At 46.9% G+C, this 19179-nt stretch overlaps 2 protein-coding genes and 1 long non-coding RNA gene across 3 annotated transcripts; 1 reads left to right on the top strand and 2 right to left on the bottom strand.

Moving 5' to 3' along the window:
- Positions 1-979: 979 nt before the first annotated feature.
- OTUD3 (OTU deubiquitinase 3) lies at positions 980-11386 on the bottom strand. The gene is made up of 8 exons (XM_081921060.1): positions 11094-11386; positions 9579-9727; positions 7921-8033; positions 7145-7267; positions 6098-6214; positions 5533-5629; positions 4192-4370; positions 980-3241 (listed from the first exon to the last, which is right to left on the bottom strand). Exons 1-8 carry the CDS (start codon positions 11279-11281, stop codon positions 3065-3067), a joined length of 1143 nt encoding a protein of 380 aa, XP_081777186.1. The 5' UTR covers positions 11282-11386; the 3' UTR covers positions 980-3064.
- LOC309375421 lies at positions 11375-18802 on the top strand. The gene is made up of 2 exons (XR_014170919.1): positions 11375-11464; positions 17958-18802. It is a non-coding gene; the product is annotated as an uncharacterized lncRNA (long non-coding RNA).
- LOC309375419 (E3 ubiquitin-protein ligase RNF186-like) lies at positions 15083-17961 on the bottom strand. Its single transcript, XM_081921061.1, has one exon. The coding sequence runs from the start codon at positions 16650-16652 to the stop codon at positions 15846-15848; it is 807 nt and encodes a 268-aa protein (XP_081777187.1). The 5' UTR covers positions 16653-17961; the 3' UTR covers positions 15083-15845.
- Positions 18803-19179: the final 377 nt, after the last annotated feature.

Here is a 19179-nt window from a genome sequence, read left to right as displayed (position 1 = left end):
CTCCACTTGGCTGAGTTCATCAGATGTTTGCAGGCAAGGTTAGTTCAGGACAATGTTGATCTTGTCTTACGATTTCGTAAACAGATCCCAAATACACTCAAAAGAAGCTATGGTATTTTGCTCATCCTTCAAATGGACATATCCTTTGCAAATTCTTGCATTTCAGTTGGCATTCGAATTTGATAAATCTCAAATTATACTGCAAGGTGGGCTAAACTGCCTGATGTGTCCAACACGTTTTTGCTTGGGGAACACAAACACCTTGCTGCCCCTGTTCTTCCAAGATATGGGTCAAACACTCTGCTATCTTCAGGATTACCCAGAGGCAAACCACTCCACTACATGTGGCAAGTGTGTGTGTGTCAGGGTGGTTTAGTGACTAGAGTGCCAGACCAGGACTTGGAGACCAGGGTTCAAATCCTCACTCAGCCATGAAGCTCCCTGAATGACCTCAGGTCAGTCACACTATCTTCACAGGAGTGTCATGGGAATAAAGTGAGGGAGGGGGAATCATGTGGGTTGTAATCATATAGGATGAAAAGGAGAGATATAAATGTAATAAGAAATAAGAATACAAGCAAAGAGAATATTAGGGCCTTGACAATGTTAAGCCTCTGAGTGGAAAATTCTTCCCAGAGGCACTCAGCAGCCATCTTTTTCTGCACCACATAAAACTCTGATTTTTATCCCTGCCTTTGGTGCTTTAACTGCTTTTATTGCTGGTTTTTAGCGCTGCTTTCCCTTAGGTTCAGATTTTATTTTTTTGCCCCTTGAACTTTCCTGCAGAGGCAAGTGTTTCATATGCCAATGGCAGTCGGGGCCAGAGGCAAAAGTGGGTGGGACAAGAGTGGGCATACAATTTGTGCATGCTGGGGAAAGCAGTGGCATGTGCAGTCCTGAATGCCAGCGCAAGACCTGCTCTTGGGCTGTGGGCCACTGCCAGGAAGAACCACAGGCTTGTAAAAGGGAAACGTGGCTGTTTTAACTGGTTGATAACCCCAACAAGGCCAATTTTATTTTGATAACCACAAAGATTCAGAACTTTTATCCCCTTCATTATCCACCAAACATATTTACAACCTCAAACCTGGATCTCTGCTATGGCTCTCTTTTCCAGAACGAAGAGGACTGTCATTACTTGATGTCACCAAGAGGAAAAGTTCTTGGGGTTGCTGAACAGCTGTCCAGATTGCTGGCATCATAGAACTAACTGTAAGGAGAACCTTCACCAAACTGTCCTGTCAGCGTAGCCTGGTGAGAGGCATGATTGACAGCTCTGGCATCAGCTTCCGTTCTAAGGGCAGGGGCAACCATTGCCTTTACAGCAGTCTTGGCCAAATTGCTGCCCTCCAGGTATATTGGACTAACAGCTCCCAAGTGGCCAAGGCTGCACTAGCAGCTTGCATCATGCCACTCCCAATGGTCCTAAGCTTTCCCTCTGCCCTTATTTAGTTGAATGGCATTTTTTAGTATGCATTGGCTAAATCCACCCTTTGGCTTATAAGTATCAGAAGCACCAGAACCCTGTTTCCAAACCGCCATTAGGCAAGTGCCACATTTTCCAACTGTCGCAGCACTAGGATAAAAAAGTTGCTTCCATCCAAATTTTGCCTTCTGAATCAACCCATTTAGGTACACTAAACCCACTCTTTATGGCAACTGCAGAATATACATATTGAAATCACACAAACCCTGTTCCACTCCAGTCAGCCTAGGAACTGGCCAGAGATGACAAGGATTGGAATCCAAAAGCAGCTGGTGGGATTGCGGGCGGGGGGTAGCTTCCCCTTCCCTGTAATATCTGCTGAATTAGCCTTTTAAAAAACCCAACTATAATAGAACTCTTTAGGGAGGAAAATGGGGTTTTTTTAGCGAACAAAATTAAGGAACAAGTGTCCCTTGGAAGTTTGCCAGTATAATTTCTTGGGTCTATAAATTTTAACATGATAAAGAAGTAATTCTTTGAGTACCAAGTGTCTTTGGATGAAGGCCATGACATTCACAAGGAAACAAAACCGCCAATGTTCAAGATGAAAGTACACTTTGGGTCAGCCTTGTTTGCATCCCATACTAGTAAGCTGGCAAGGATGGGGCTTGTCCATTTCCTCCCCATCGTTGGTGAAGGGGCCACAGTTGAAATCCAACTTAGGTAGCGCTGCTCAGCCACTTCATACTCTGATTTGCCCACCCCCACAGGAGGAGCCCATATCCCTGCATAAGTGGGGCAGGACTAAGAACCCCACAAGGGCAGGCACAAGATGAGATCTGGTCCTTCCGCCACAAGTCTGTAATGGTGGACAGCTGCCCAACCAGTGCTGTGACACAATTGTGGCCTATTCCTGCTAGGGGTGCAAGTGAGTAATTGATCAAACAAACCCTGCTGCAGACAGGAAAAGTTTCTCTACACTATCGGCCTGTCTGTATAGAATTTGCTACTATGCACACAACCCACAACCCACCACACACACACCCAGACACAAGCCACCATCATTTCCGTAGGCTAAAGTGCACAATTGATCATTGTCTAGAATTTAACAATATTGCCTTGGGGAGTAGGATTGGGAGGAGAAAGCAACAATCTAACAGGCTCAGTACCAACTTTGGTAGATAAGTTTTCACTTTGGGATGTAAGTCAGAAGCAGTTTTCTTTTTTCCCTGCTGACTTTGCCAAAAAGAAGGTGTGTTCCTGAGCAAAGAAACCCTTTAACCCTCCTGCAGGCGGGGGGTCACTGAAAATAAGACAAATTGGGAAGTGGCCATGGAAGATTCGGGAGCAAATTCCATGAGCTCTGCAGCGAGAGGATCCATGATTGGGGATTCCACCCCTAAGGCCTCTGTTGTCCAGGCTCCAGCACAGGAACTGCTCAGCCATCCCACACCAGGGTTCTTGTGCACAACTGAAGAATTGTTTAACTGTCAGTTAAACAGCATAGCAGACACCCCTGTTCACAAAGACAGACAGGGGCGAAGTGTTTGCTCTGAAGAAGGTACTTTTGGGGTGCAAAGTTCAGCAGCCAGAGTTTCATTTTCCCACGCACATCAGAAATGGGGAAACACCATTAAGTCAGATGTTGAGAGCCGCAATGGTCTTCACTAGGGTGACCTGCGACTCAGACTCCATGGCGTTCTTATTATTGTCTGAGAGGTTGCTCTTGCTTCCTAGGACTTTCTGCCGGTGTCTGTCTTCCTGCCTTCGCTTCTTCTCCAGTCGCTGTTGCTTCTTCTCCTGCCTGTTGGACACCTGCCGGAGGGGAGAATTAGCAAAGCACTAAAGGAAGAGGAGGAGGACTGTGATTTAGAGGGATCCCCTAGGTAGCAGAGTCTGGGGGTGCAAGTGTCAGAAGAAGGCAGGGACCAAGGCCTAAACAAAGGGGACGTCAAGAAAGGGATGGACTTTGCCATTGTCCTGGATGAGCAGGAGGAGAGAGTGGCAGCACAACAAGCAAATAACAAAATGACAGGAGCTGCTTAGGGCTGTGCAATAGCTTTGGCCAAATTCAGAACTGAATCAGGCCAATTTTTTCCCTGTTCAGATTGGATGGAAGAAGCAACAAATCGCTCCAGAGCAAATTAGGCTGTCCCAGATCGATTCATGGTAATTTGTGCTTATCGGTAGCTCAACACAACACTCAGAAAGCCAGACAGTTTCCAAACTGTTGCAGTTATTAACGCCATGTAAGAAGGACACCAGGGTTGGGAGCTGGAGGAAAGTTAGAATGCTGTGAACAGGTCCAGACCAGATCCTATCTGGCTTCACAAATCGGGACAATAGGAATTAAGGGAATGACTGATTTGGCAAGACTGCAGTTTTAAAATATCACCCTTCCCGAACCTAATGCCATGCAGGCAGTTTTGAGTACAATTCCCACCAGCTCTGGGGCTGATGGAGTCATGAACCTGAAGGGCACAAGGTCGGGGAAGGCTGTTTTGAATGAAGCACATGCACTGTAGGGATATTTTTAAAAGTGATACCACCACAAGCCTGAGTGGAGTGTCTGGACAAGAGCTGGATAGCAATGCTGGGAGGACAAGTCGGGAGAGAGCAGATCTCAGAATTTCTGCCTGGGATGTGACTCTGACACCATCCAGGCAGATTCCTCTGTGGAATCCCCCATTAAAAGTACCACTACGAGGCAGGGGGAAACCCCAGGGCTCCCACAGAACTCCCCCTCCCTCTCCCCTTCAAGATACCTTTGGTGCCTGCTTTTTACTGGCTTGGTTTCCTTCCAGTGAGCTCATTTGGGGCTTGTTGTTTTCTATTTCCTGGCTCCCAAAAATCCTAGTGCCACTTCCATTCTCTTCCCACAGGGTTGGCCTGGGATGCAGTTTTGGTCGGTTTGTCTCCTGGGCTTCCTGGGCTTTCTCAGCATCTATGAGAGGGACAGTGATTTGTCAGAGACCCATCTCAGGGCACGGGGGTGGACTAGATTGCCCTTGGGTCCCTCCCCATTCCAAAATACTGATTCTAGAAGATGCAGTGGAGTGGGCCATTATTGTGGAGTGGCAGAGGGGAGAAAAGGGTAGCAAACAGAAGGCTTAAGCCAGCCTGTCTCCCATCCATCCATTCCTTCCTGCATGTGGTTCCCCCCCCCCCCAAGTGGGTTTATTTCCTGGTTGTGTAGCTGCCTGGAACAGGGTGTCTGTAAATGGGAAGCAGCAAGGAGGTGGGAGAGATAAGTACACCCCCACCCCCACCTGCCAGTGGAGGTTGTGGCAGACAACAACTTGGGCAGCTCAAGACAAGTAGGGCTATCAGTAGCTACTAGCCAGCATGGCTACGTTCTCCCTCCAGGATCAGAGGCAGCATGTCTCTGAATAACAGCCATTGCTGGAAACCACAAGAGGGAAGAGTGCTCCAGCTTGCCAGTTTCCCACAGTCATGTGGTTGGCCCCTGTGAGAACAGGAAGGTGGACTAGACAGAGGTGGAATAAGAACAGTGTGACCAGTACTGCTACACTGGGGATCAAGCCTAGGGGGCGCTGCAGGGTGTCGCAACTATGATGTAGTGAATTGAACAGAAAGGAAGATGAGAGGCAGGATGCATGAAATTTTGGCCTCACACAGGGCACCACTGAAATTTGAAAGATTGAAGTCCACCCCCGGACTAGATGGACTCCCTTTGGCCTGATCCAGCACCCAGGCTCTTTTTAGGTCCTTATCCCTCCATATCTATTCCATCTCTGAAGTGGCAGGGCATGTTTGACAGGTGGGATTCATAATTAATAAGCCTCATAAGCCTCATAATCAAATCATAAGCCTCATAATTCTCCCTTAGTTAAACTATTAGGAAGATGCTGTGCACACAATGGAAGACTGTGGGCCAGGAACACTTAATTGCAGCCTCTGGAAGGCTCTTAGAATCATAGAATTGTAGAGTTGGAAAGGACGCCAAGGGCCATCAAATCCAAAGCCCTGCAATGCAGGGATTGGGGGGGGGCGTGTTCCACTTCCATGTTGCTTCCCTCCTTTATTTCAAACGGGCTGCTCTACTGTAATTGGTAATTGTGTGGCAAGAGCAACCCATTACTCACGGAGCCTTTTCACTTCATTTATCTGACACACAACAAATATTGCAGACTCGATATTGTAGTCCTCCGTTTCAAGGATCCGGATGATTAAATCAGAATCCTGAAAAGCAAACAACATGTGCCAGATAGACAGTGAATTTTACCGTTGTACAGCAGGCTTGTTTCCACACATAACTCTCTGTATTATACACCCAGGCAACCAAGAGGCGTTCTCAGAGTTCAAGAACATATTCTAGCAGGAAGAAACACTTAAGGAGGGAACGACGTATGGCAGAGGAGGGCTGCAGCTAGGGGAGAGGGGGCTTAGCCTAGTGCCAACTAGGGGCACATTTAGCTTCCAGGGCTAAGGTTCCACCCATCTTACAGCAAGAGAAGGAAATCTGTGGACCTCCAGACACTGTCAAGGGACAACTTTAATCATCCCTGACTACTGATGGGACTACTGGGACTGATGGGAGCTCAATTCCATTATCATCACCATCTGGGGGGCCTTGGGCTTCCCAACCCTCACTGCCTGAGAGACACCTTCACCAGCATTTCCCCAAGCAAAGGAATGGCACAGGCTCACCAGGCAGCCAGTTGCATTCCGCACTTTCTGGACAGCATCCTCAATTTCGTCTTGGACTTCCTCTTCTGATTCTGCTTCCTCCTTCTCTTTTTTATTACATTCGTTTCTGCACAACATCTGGAATGACAGGAAGGCATTGCAATATGTCATCCTATGTCATGGGTGGGGGGGACGGGTGGATTGTGTGAGCAAGGCCTGTCATTTATTCCACAGAAAATATTTATAGGCCACTATTCAAACAAAATGGTTTGGAAAATATGGCTTACAAAATGGTTTACAGAAATACACAAATAAAACAAAATGGTTTACAAAAATTTTGTAACCCAGAATTGGCTTACATTTTGTAAACCAAAATGGTTTACAAATATATACACAAATAAATAAACCCAGTGCCTTTCTGATGTAATCGGTCCCTCAGCAGGCAGACAAGAGACCACCCAGGTGGGAAAGAGCCATGCACAGCTGCTCAAGGACTCCCCAGAGGCTTCTGCACATGGAAGTGTATGTGAGTGAAAGAAAGTGAGTGTGGGTGAATGTGTGTCTTCCACAATTTCAATTGGAAGCCAGAATTATTCCCACCTGCCTAGCAGTTTCTGGAAGGAAAAATCACCAGGAAACGGGCTAAATGATCAGAAGATGGTTGCAGCACTGTGTGAAACTAAGCAGCCACATGCTTCAGGGAGAGTATCAATTCATCTTTGACAGTGGGTCAGAGTACCTGGTACCTGCTATCAGAGATCCTTTTTTAGCTGGAGTTGCCAGGAACTACACCTGCTCCTTCTGCATGCCAAACAAGTGCTCTACAGCTGAGCTAGGTATCCTTCCTAAACCCTTATCTTACCCAGCTTGGATAATTAAATCATAGGCTCCCCCCCCCCCGCTTGATCCATTCCACAACATCTGTTTAACGGGGTATGAAATCTGTTAAAATGCATTGCTTTTACAGCATCACTGTATTGCCAAGCTAAGCATCCACTGCTCAGCAAAAAGAGAAGACCCCATCCCAGGAACACCTCCAGAGAGTACCTAGCAGGGCCCAGAACCAACCTCCGTCTGTAGCCGGGCAGGAGCCTCAGAGTTGTCGTTAATCTTCCGGACGCTGTCATAGTGCTCTCCATATCGATATGCAATGTGCAGCTCTCGAGCGTTGCTTTTGTCTGTTCCACGAATCTGAGAAAGAAGAGTGGTTCGGGGCAGATGCATGATGAGAGATTGGTGCAAGCAGGCCTTTAAATCTGGATGCTTTCAAGAGCATTCAACTTCCTCAAAAAGAAGCAATGCCTTTACTGAGGCAAGTGCTTGCCATTTCCAGTGTGGATTCATGTGATTTATTGGTTCTACAGTTTCCATCTATCTAGCTCAATGAAGGGGAGGCCCATAAACCTCTCATAACTCTACCAAGAAGAACTCCCTTCTACCAGTTCCCCCATCCAGCACCTAGATCCTTAACAAGGATGCGTTTCATGGGTCAGCTGTGTCAGAAATACCAATAAAAGGAAAGCCCAAATTTGGAGAGACTGAAGCCCAGCTTATAAGTATGGCAGAGGATTTCAAGACCAAGGGGAATATGAATGGTGACATTATTCCAATGTTATATTTGTAACATTTTGTACCAGCCGCAATTCCAAACAAGTTGTCATAGACAGGCCTATGTGGGGTGCACTGAGATAATCTAATCTAGATGCCTATTTTGCATAAGAAAGGGACTGCTCCCCCTTCTCCAAATTTGGAAAACTATTGTTAGCCATATTGCAACAGGAGGAAAATTATGCATTAACCGGAGTAATGGCACATTATGACAAATTGAGTGTTTTGAGGCTTACCTGCCACAGAGGGGCATTGAGCTGGTGGATGACAACATTGACTTGATTGTTCTTTGCAAAGGCTACAATGGCATCGTTGCCAGCAAACGTTCCAGGCTGTGCCAAATTGGCAACTGGAAAAGATAAGAAGAGAGGAGGAGAAGAAATGAAATGTACATTGAAGGAGGACAGAAAGCAAATAAAAGAAAGATGCTACACAGATAAGGCAATGGCAACAGCACACAACAAAAGACCCTTTGACAAGAACAAGTGAAGTTGCCAAAGGGACATTCACTTGGTGTAATGCCAGGCAACCAAGACCTGCAGGATGCCATTCAGCTCTTGATGGGGATACATGGAGATGTTTTATCTATAAACCTGTGTCACTGACAACATTGACTCCCAATTTAAAGCAAATATGGGGCTCTGAAACAGTTTATGACTATGTGTGGAAATATTAATGGTTCTCCTATAATGATAGAATGTGAACGTAGGCTGAGACTTATTCTGATGCAATGCATTGGAGTACACACATTTTTTTCTTCCAAAGGCCTCCAAGTGTTGGTATGTATTGTATAGGGTTGCCATATTTCAAAAAGTAAAAACGCCAAGAGATATTGAGTTTCTAGCTTTTTTAGACAAACCCCAAAGTTGTTGAGCTTTTTCTTACAAAAACGCCAAAAAACCAACATTTTTCGATTGACTTGCCAGGACAAACCATCGCCTTTTGGAAATTCCCCCCTTTTATCAATTCTGCCTTTGAAATCCCCGGGATTATTGCAGCCCTAGTATTGTACATACGTCCCACAATTCAAACAGGCTTCCTTAACTTGCCATCTTCCAGATGTTTTGGAAGATTCCCAGAGGCCCCAGACAGCAACTATGGCAATTATAATCCAAATATCTGGAAAGTGGCAAGGTGGGGAAGGCGGAGTTAGACAAGCATTTTAAACAGTTCAACAGCAACAACAGTAGTAGCACAGCAGGGCGAGACAAACATAAGAGCACAACAGGAGAATATATGTTAACCTAGATGTCTGTGAAAATAAAAACAGACATGTTCTAGGCAACCTTTCTAGGTTTTGAATGTGACCTCAACATACAGACCCTGATGCCAAGCCATAAAGCAGGAGTGGCTAACTCCCATCAGGCCCAAGCAAGAGTCAGGGATGCCAGGAATTGCAGTCCAGCACCCTCTGAGGGTCACAGGTTAGCCACTCCTGCAATGGAAAGCTTTAAATATAAGCACCAGCACTTTGAACAGAGCTTAGAACCAGTGAAATACACAGGACCATCTTAAGCATATCTGGCGCTGTGGTGCAAAGATACCTCCGGCACCCCGCTTCCCAGAATTGTTGACTTGTCAACCCTTTCCCAAGCCTCTGAGGGGATCACTCTCCTCCCGCGGAGGCTTGGGAGGCAAGCTGCATGCCCGCCAGTCATATGGTTGATGGGGCACAGCTGGCGGGTGTGCAGGGAAAGGGGAGGCTGCCGGCAAAACCCCTGAGAGGCCAGCGCCCTGGCACAATGCGCCAGTAAGCCCAATAGGAAAGACGGCTCTGGCAATACATATTCCCACTGACTGATCCCACTTAGCAGCCTAGCAGCCTGTATTTTGGACAAACAGCGCTCAAAAGCAGCAGTAGGCACAACTTCCACCTCTCACAAAGGGCACCCACCGTGCTTCTCAAAAGGAACATCATCCTCCACAAAAGGCTCAAAGTCCTCCCGTTGCTTTATCATGTAGTCCACAGTTTCCTGGCGGTGTTTGAGGTGGTCTCGGGAGTGACCTTCAAGCTGGTCCCCAAGAGCCCGGAACAAGCAGTTCCTGTGGGAAGACATTATGCCCAATTGAGTTTGTCTGAAGGAGATTTGTCAAGGGGTGGTGGAGTAAAATCATGGTCCTTGGTTTATTAACAATTCAGGACTGAATCAACAGAGGTCCATAATAAGCTGCCTTTCTCTGAATTATGCCACTGGTGCATCTAGCTTTACACTCACAGGCAGCAGCAGGTCTCCAGAATTTTCAACAGGGGCCTCCCTCAGCTCTACCTGAAGTTGCCAGTATTGATCCTGGGACTTTCTGCATGCAAAGCAGGTGCCATGGTCTTACTAAGCTCTTTTTGTCAAATCACATTATACACTATACAAGGTTTTCCCTCCAGTACAATACAATTTGGATGTCTGTCTAGCCAAGCCTATGTCCCTGATCCTCACATTTCCTTTTGTATGTTTATAATCATACTGCTATTTTTAAGGATCCCAAAAAGAACTTAAAACTTAAGAACTGATACCTGGGTTTGCTTATTTCCTCCTCTATCCCAATGCATTTTCCTTTTGTGCTGCACACAGTGCTTATTTTCTTTAAAAATGTTTAGGAGTACTGTACTCTCATTTTGACTCAAGAAAATCACCATTTTCTTGTTCAAATCGGGGAAAATACAGTAAATGGACAAAAGTACAGAAATTCACAAAATGTTTAGGGGTATGCGTCCCCCTGCGTACCCACAGAAAAAAAGCACTGACTGCACCTTTTCAGACTGCCAGCCTGGGAACAGGGAGAGTCTTTTTTCCCTTTTAAACTTTTTAGAGCATTCTGTAAGCTATTCTTGTGAGCCTTTTTTTTGTCTAAAAAGCAGGAGAAAGGTTCTTTGCATAAATAAACAAATAAGGGAGAAATGGATAAAGATGGCAGGCCTTGGGGAAGGAGCAGGGAGTATAATTTTGCTTCCTTTTCCAACGTGCTCTTTTAATGCATCTAAAGAAAACAAGGAAATTCAACAGCAGCTTTTTTTCCCACAACTTCCTACCATCGAGAGAAGGAAAGCTTTACATGCTAGACTCCTGACTGTCTTGAGCTTGATAAAAGCACAGGGGCCTTTTAAAAACGCCAGAAAATAAGCTGGCAATGCTAAAGATATTGGGAACGAGGTCTTGGCTCAGAACGTTTGCTGGGCCCTATGGGCGGAGCCACTGAGAGTGGGCGGAGTTTGCTTCTAGACATCAAAGTTGAGGAACGGAACAAAGCAACCACTGGCGCCTCAGCTGCCGTGGCTTGGAACCCTCGCGAGCAGAGGGCGGCTGTGGGCGGGGCGTGGGGGTTGTAGGCGGGTGTAGCTTAGATCTGCCTCTCTCGAGCAGGAGCCGTTGCGGTGGGCGGAGTTTCAAATCTGAGAGGGCGGGGCATGGCTCACCCGTCGCCCGGCACCTCCCTGAGGCGAAGCCCGAGCGCCTGCAGCTGCCCGGCCAGGCCTCCCTCGCCCTCGGCCTGGGGTCGGTTCCGCCTTTCGCGCGCCAGCGCCCTCCGAGCCGCTCGCTCGTCCCGTTTCCGTTCCGTCTCCGCCTTCCCCGGCCGTGCCTTCGCCGCTTGCTTGCGGGACATCGTCGCGGGAGAGCCCGAAAACCGGCTCCTGTCAGTCGGCGGCGAACGCTGTTCTCGCTACTGCGCCTGCGCGCCACGCCCACTTCCGCCTGACGCGGAAGCAACTAAGAAGTGGGGATCATAGAGAAATGGGTTGCAGAGCGATCATCTGACGCGTGGATCATAGAGAACAGGACCAGAGCGGTCACCTGGCCTGCGGGAAGCCCGTTGGGACCATAAAAAGGGCATGTGTTTCATGGGTGGGATTTGCTTGCCGCTAGATGATCCTTGTGGTGTCTTCCAATTCTACAATTCTATGATCAGGTTCTTCCGCCATCCCTTGTGGAGCTCATACAGATACTTAGGCAGAGCTCTCAGCTTCTAACTACTTTAAGATCATCTAGCAGTTGGATCTCTGGCTAGCCAGAGATTATTTTACAAGCTACCTGGCTGTGATCTCCCTTGAAGCAATTGGAACCATTCATGCCACCCTGTCGTCCAACTCTAAAAGCCAAGCCATCCTTTACCAGCTGGAATCACGTGTTGCTCCCCAATCAATCTCTTCTTCAGTTTATCGCCCCGACCTCTGTACTTTATTTATTGCCTTATTTTCTTATTAGCTCCTGCTGACGTTAATAGAATTTGCCCAGTTTCAGGATTAGTCCTTCTGGTTCTTTCTAGTCGATTTCTAGTTCTGGTTGTCTCAAAAGACAGTGGGAGATATGTGGAAGAAGGACACAGGGTCAGAATGAACAGCAGTTGTAGAACAATATAGTGGGGGTGGTTTTAAGGCGCTGTAACAAATCCACTATTTTCTTCCTTTTGAGACCCATGGTACCTGTTCACCCCTGCGAGGGGCATGTACTCCAGTTGATTGAGACCAGGTAACCTCCAGACTAGATTATTGCCACGTCTTCTGCATGTGGCTCTTTTGAAGATCTCAGAAAAAATTAATTCAAAGTACAACTGCTAGGCTAATTGGGGGAGTGGACAAATGGATCACATCTCATCAGTCCTTTAACAACTGGACTGGCTGCTTACCTTTTTTTAAGGAGCACAATTCAAGGTGCTGCTGCTAATCTTTGATAGCCTAAACAGCATAAGTCATATAATCTAATTAACAAATCATCAGTAAAATTATTTATTATTATTTTTTATTGAATTTATATACCACCCTATACGCACCCACAGGTCTCAGGTCAGTTCACAGGATAAAATCAGAATATAAAACCATTAAGTACATAATCAAAATAAAAACAACCCAATAACTCACAATGTTAAAATGTTGTTCATATGAGTTTCAAGAGTTTCTTTCAGGATTCAGCTCTCTGCTCCCAGGGTCTCCAGAAGTTAAATATCTGAACAGGAAATTGGCATATGAACATAGCCTGCTGGATCAGGCCCTTGACCCATCTGGTCCAGCATCCTTTTTCCACAGTGGCCAACCAGACCAAGGAGAAGCCCTCACCAGGTGGCAGAAAGGGAGATTCAGCAGGGACTTTTGCTTGAGGAGAAACCCTTGCAGAGCTTCACCCCCACTCCCATCATGGAGGCAAGCAAGGGGCATTTCTTGGGCATCAAAGCATCTCTGGATGCCCATGTATGCACACACACTCAGAAATAAGTTCCATCAAATTCAAAGGGGCTTCTCCCTATGTGGGTGGGTGTGGAGGTCTGGTGGCTTAGACTCCATTGCTTAGCCTCTACCTTTGTCCTGGATTGTGACTGAGGTCAGCAAAAATCTGTAATTTTTTCCCTTGGTTTCTCGTTTTTCCACTCTTAAATTCAGCACCCAATGTTTCTCAGTTTGCAAATTTAAAAAACTAGTCGTCATGAAAATTCAGCAGCATTTTAGTGCCTATTTCTCCTGTATGCAATCTTCACTAATATACATATTTTTGCAAAACAATATCCCCGTCTATAAGGGGTTGTATGCTGTTATATTAATGTACACTTTACCCTAGCATGTGCATCTCTTGGCTAGAGAACTGCTTTGCAAAATTCAGAGAACTACACATTTCAGAGGACAGTGGTGCTTCACTGAGCATGTTTCAAAAGGTGCAAATTAAGATTGTTTTCCTTATAAATGTAGACCAAATTGAATTCCTTCACCCCTAATTGTGGCCCTGATGTTTTCACACTGCACCAGCTGCAAGTCATAATGCACCTTGTATATACTTCAATCAAAAATAAAGGTAAAGGTACCCCTGCCTGTACGGGCCAGTCGTGTCCGACTCTAGGGTTGCGCGCTCATCTCGCTCAAGAGGCTGGGAGCCGGCGCCATCCGAAGACACTTCCAGGTCACGTGGCCAGCGTGACGAAGCTGCAGCTGGCGAACCAGCACCAGCGCAGCACACGGAAACGCCGCTTACCTTCCCACTATAAAGCGGTACCTATTTATCTACTTGCACTTAGGGGTGCTTTCGAACTGCTAGGTGGGCAGGAGCTGGGACCGAACAACAGGAGCTCACCCCGCCATGGGGATTCGAACCGCCGACCTTATGATCAGCAAGTCCTAGGCACTGAGGTTTTACCCACAGCGCCCCCTGTGTCCCCATCAATCAAAAATACCCACTTTAATAGTGTTTCCATGCCCTCTGGCTTCTGTCACAGTGTTCCGTTGCGCCAGAAGCAGTTTAGTCATGCTGGCCACATGACCCGGAAAGCTGTCTGTGGATAAACGCCGGCTCCCTCAGCCTGCAAACGAGATGAGCAGCGCAACCCCATAGTCACCTTTGACTGGACTTAACCATCCAAGAGTCCTTTACCCTTATTTTAAACTTATTTATTATTTCTTACTTACCTTTTACAAATACAGTACCTACCTGTGGATTTAGGCATAGGAGAAAACAGACCAGATATGTATAGTTTGTAGTTAAACAAAGATATTAACATTTATTAAAGATTATTATTATTAATACTACATAATGAGATTATACTTGCTGGTAAGAAATGTGGTTTAAACATCAGATGCAATATGTTATTGCTGCCTTAAATAGATGTTACAAGAATGCTGGTGTTGTATTAAGAAGATGGCTAGGTGTCTGCTGCTGTTCCTTTTCAGCCAGGAATGGAAAATATTTGGCCCTCCAAATGTTTTTGGAATCCAACTCCCACAGCCCCAGCCAATATGACCAGGGCTCAATGGAGTTGTAGTCCAGAGAGGCGCAGGTACTGCTATGCAATAACCAGGTACCATTCCCAACTCTACCTCAGTTAATTCAAATATGCTTAGAGTGCTTCACTTGAAGTTTGGTCACGTTCACTTCCCCTGAGTTATCTGGCAGGCTTCCCTGAGGTCACCACCAGGAGTCTTCAGTCTGGTCAGGAGCTTCTTCAGATGACTTGCCTAACAGCTGATTCACTGGGCTCCATTCTTCCCCAAACCTATTACAGGAGACCTCCTCTCCTCTCTCACAGACCTTCCTGGCTTCAGGCTCCTCCGCTTCCCTCTTCTAGAATCTTCTTAAGTCCCTCACTGAACTTCACAGCCCTCCTAGGACTGTTCAACTGACCTCCAAACGGCACTGATCTTGGCCTTATATTCCCTGCAGCTGGTAGCCTACAACCAATCAACTTGCTTCCAGTGCATGTCTGAGCCCCCCATTGGCCTAAAGTCCCAATGGGCTTGAATGGAATGGCCACCAGAAGACCAATCGTAGTTGACCACTTTGGGATGCTGTTGCTCTGCATACATAGGCTGGAACCTGCCAGCACCATGGCAACTGTGAGCAACTGTGGCAGTTTAACTGCCATTCGAGAGGCTCCCAGCAAGCCTTGCGTACCAGCTATATCCCCAGTTTAGTGCCCTCCAGATGTTCTGGACTATCAGCCCCAGCCAGTGCAGCACAGCTGAAGGGAGTTTGCAACCCAAACCATCTCACGCATCATGTGCCTGTTTTTAACATAAGAAGGGACTCTGCTGGATCAGACCCATTTCACCCAGCATCCTCTTCACATAGTGGCCAACCAGATGTCCATTAAGGGAAGCCTGCAAGGAGGGCATGAGTGTAATTCCCAGCAGTTTCTGGCAACGGAGGTGGAACACAGCTATTGGTAGCCTTAATCCTCCATGAATTTGGCTAGTGCTCTGTTATTTCTCAAAAAATCCATATACTTCTTAATTGTAAAAAAACCAAAGTGGTGTACAAAAAGAATAAAACAATAAGATTACCAGTCAAAAAGTTAAAAACAGAACATTAAAAAATAAAATCACCAACGAGCTAAAAACAGATTAAAACACATTTCAACATTCTAGGTATCTGGGTAGATTTGTCTAATCAAAAATGTTTTTAGCAGGAGCTGAAAAGAGTACAGTGAAGGCTCCTGCTTAATGTCAACAGGCAGGGAGTTCCAAAGTGTAGGTTTTGCCACACTAAATGATTTCTTACAAAGGTAAAACAAGTATTAGGTGGCACCTGTAACAATGCCAGTTCTGTAGATTGAAATGGCCTAGTGGGCTTATATGGAGTAAGGCGATCGCACGGGTCAAGTGGATCCAGGTTAAAGCCATTCATGTTGGTGACCATCCCTACCTCTTGTGGAAGAAGGTTCCATAGTTTAATAATTGGAGTTTGGGGAACTTTCAGGCAACAGAGGTGATGTGACTCGCTCTCATTCTCCAGGATGGGAGAGAACCACAGAGGCTGCTGCACCGCCACTTTGGGTTGAAGCAAAGCACCCCAGCTAAGGCCAGTCCCAAGCCCATGGCGATGCAGATGGCCCACTTCAGCAGCCCCTGATCCAAGATGGGTAGAATGAGGGCCACGAGCAGGGCTGAGAGCAGCAGAAGGAAGACCAGCCTCTTGGCAGCCACCCTGACATTATCGCTGCTGCTGCCGCCATCATCTGGGTTGACGTGGAAAGTGCCACGAGCCAGCGGCTTCCCTCTCTGAGCATCCAGAGGAAAGAGACCCTCTGCATTCCAGCCAGGGTTTGGCAAGGGCTCAAGAACGGCTTCCTCCTTATCGCGGAGGCTGCAGATAAGGCCCCCAAAGACGGAGGTGGCTTTTCGGCAGATGGGGCAAACAATTTCCCACGTCTTCCCGTCGTTCCTCAGGATAAGCTTCAGGCAGACGGCGCAGAAGACATGCTGGCAAGCCAGAAGTTTTGGCAGTCTGCTAAGACTGTACTGGTTGAAGCAGATGACACAGTCTGTGTCTGCGGCTGGGACTGCAGAGAAGCATCCAAGGTCCACTTTCTCTGCAGGGCTGTCTGAATGAGTCGCTACCCAAAAGGCTGGAGGGAAAGAGTTTGGCAGGTTCGTGTCCAGAGCTGGTTGATTTGGGGCACCTAGGCCGGGTCGTCCCACAGGAGAGGCTGAAATTCCAACCATGCGTCCTACATCACCTGTATTTTGCATTTCTTCTTCAGGAGGATCTGTGTTTTGCATTCCTTCTGCTGATTTGCCCTGGTCTGTTCCTTCTTTAGCTCGCCCAGGAGAGGAACTTTCTCTTTCCAACAAGTAACTGCAGGGAGGAATGAGATCTTGCTGCGCTCATCTCTGGCTGCACAGTAACCGCTGCAGTTTCCATGATGCTTTACTGGTATTGATATGAGCGATTATTAGTGAGTTGGCTTTCAGCCATGCTGACGTCAGGAAAATAATGCTAAGAAGCGTGTTAATCAGTAACGCCACACAGCTCCCTGGGTTCCTGGTGCTTGGCAATAACACCAAATTATTCTGCCCTTGATTTTCCCAGTCATAAAAATATGTAACGTCCATATCAGTGGCCACCAATATTTTATTATTCTCTGAAGTGTAAGTGCTTTATGGCTCTTATCTAGCCTGCACAATAGGCACCATGATAGGCTGGATCCTATCTCACCCTCCAAGCTCCATAGCGGAGAAACAGTGGGGACACACAAACTACAAAGATGGCTTCCTCCTTGGCTCGTATCCGTGCTGGTTGGTGACCACTGGGCCTGGTGGGGCTGCCAAGGGAGCCTCTGGAAGCAGCGCCAGTTTGCTCCAGTTTCCACCCAACTACTTGCAAAGATACCGTGAACACCAAAGGAATGCAGCAGTACGGTTGCTTAGCATCTGACTGGTCACAACCCTGTGAGGTAGGCTAGGCTGAGAGGCTCCACCTCCTAGATGTCTGGAGGCAAGGGTGAAGGGTAGGACCTGCCGGCCACAGCCATGTTTGTGATTGACTTTGCTGTCCACTGCTGTGATTAGCCAGCAGATGAGATGGGAAGGGGGAAAAACCCCAAGTAGTCTTTGAATGATACAGAATTCATGCATGTATCAGGAGTGGGGTGGTGCATCCTGCTTGGGATGTTGGAGGGGGATCTCAGGTTCAAGGGCCAAATGTGACCTTCAGGCTTCTCTCTCTGGCCCTCAGGCCTCTCATCAGCCCATACACCCTCACCACCTTTCCTTAACATGGTCTGTGAGTGTTTTTGCATGACTGGAATGTGCCATGAAACCCGATAAGGCTTGCCTGGATGGCAAGTGTGTGCAGAAAGTAGCCTACCACATGGAAGTAAAATTTGCGTCCAGTGCTCTGCCCCCTTTTATCTCTGGGCCTGCCCACCAGTAGTGGGCAGCCTCAGAAGGTTGCCCAGAAAGGAATGTGATTCCCGGGCTGAAAATGGTTCTTTATCCCAGCTTAAGCCACCCATTTCTCTTTCTCTCTCTCTCTCTCTCTCTCTCTCTCTCTCTCTCTCTCTCTCTCTCTCTCTCTCTCTCCAGCTGTTGCCATGTGCCATTTTCACCTTGCTGGAGGACTTTCAAAACAGAGGCTCCTGACTGCTACTGTGCTTATCTCCGATGCGATATTTCTGCATGCAATTTTTTCCATTAATGTTTAAGCGAGACTAGTTGGCCGATGATAAAAAGCGCAGGGGACCAAACGGAAGTGTGAAGATCCCTGGGGCCGGGCGAGGGGTGGGGAAGTCCTGGTGTGGGGGAACAATCAACGTCACCTCCTTCGGGGACCTGCCTTTTCCCCCCTTCTGCAAAAGAGACCCAGGAGAATGGAGAGGCTCAAACTCTCCCTAGTTTCTCTCTCTGCCGTTTCTGTTTCCAAGCCAAGTGAGAGAGCAGAATGAAAAGAAGACATTGGTGTCAGTTTTGCCGCAAGTTTCTACCTCATCCTGTCTTCTGCAAGAAAGACATCCTGAGGTGTCTGATGTCAGGGGTGGGCAAGCTTTTTTCTGTTCAGGACCACACTGCTTTGGGGGTACTCTGTCAGGGTCTGCATGCTGGCAGCAGGATAGGCTGAAGACACCACTTGGCAGAGACTAGAGACTTAAAGAACCAATCTGTATACCCCACTTACTCTCTTTCTGCCACCCATTTTCCTCTCTCCTTCTGCCACAGCTTTCTCGCTTCATCTGCCATCCAGTGGTCACTTTGAGAATTACATAGCATTGATTGAAAGAATGAGGACTTTTTAAACTGAAATTGAGAAGTCCCCCGTTTTGAATCTCCAACCTTCTAAGGAACTTGGGGCATGGCCTTTTGTTTTTGATATGAATTTCATTCTGTGTGTATATACACCATGATTCCCCCCCTTAAAAGTCTGAAATATCTTAGCCATCTCTTTGTATCTTATTTAGAACCAATGAAGGACTAGGAAATGATGGAACAGCAAAAGGATAATATCTCTAACAATCTCTTGGAATAAAATGTATATAAAAAGAAGGAGGGACCTGTGGAATAAGACAATAAAATAATCAGTAAAGACAGTGTTATAGAAAAAATAGGAGGATTGGCTTTGCTGGCCCCAACTCCCAAGGGACTGAGTCCCCTAAGTCAGAGATGAATGGATGGAGGCAAGATCCATGGAAGGCAGGCAAGGCAGATCTTTATTTTTCTTTTGCAACCAAGTTCCCTCTCCTCATTGCAAGGAGGTAGGAGAGACCCAGAACAATGGTGCACAAACACTTATAAAGACTTGAAATTGCCCACT

The sequence above is a fragment of the Podarcis melisellensis genome (assembly GCF_964234715.1).
Source record: "Podarcis melisellensis genome assembly, chromosome: 8".
Taxonomy (NCBI): domain Eukaryota; kingdom Metazoa; phylum Chordata; class Lepidosauria; order Squamata; family Lacertidae; genus Podarcis; species Podarcis melisellensis.
This window is presented reverse-complemented; position numbering and strand designations above follow the sequence as displayed.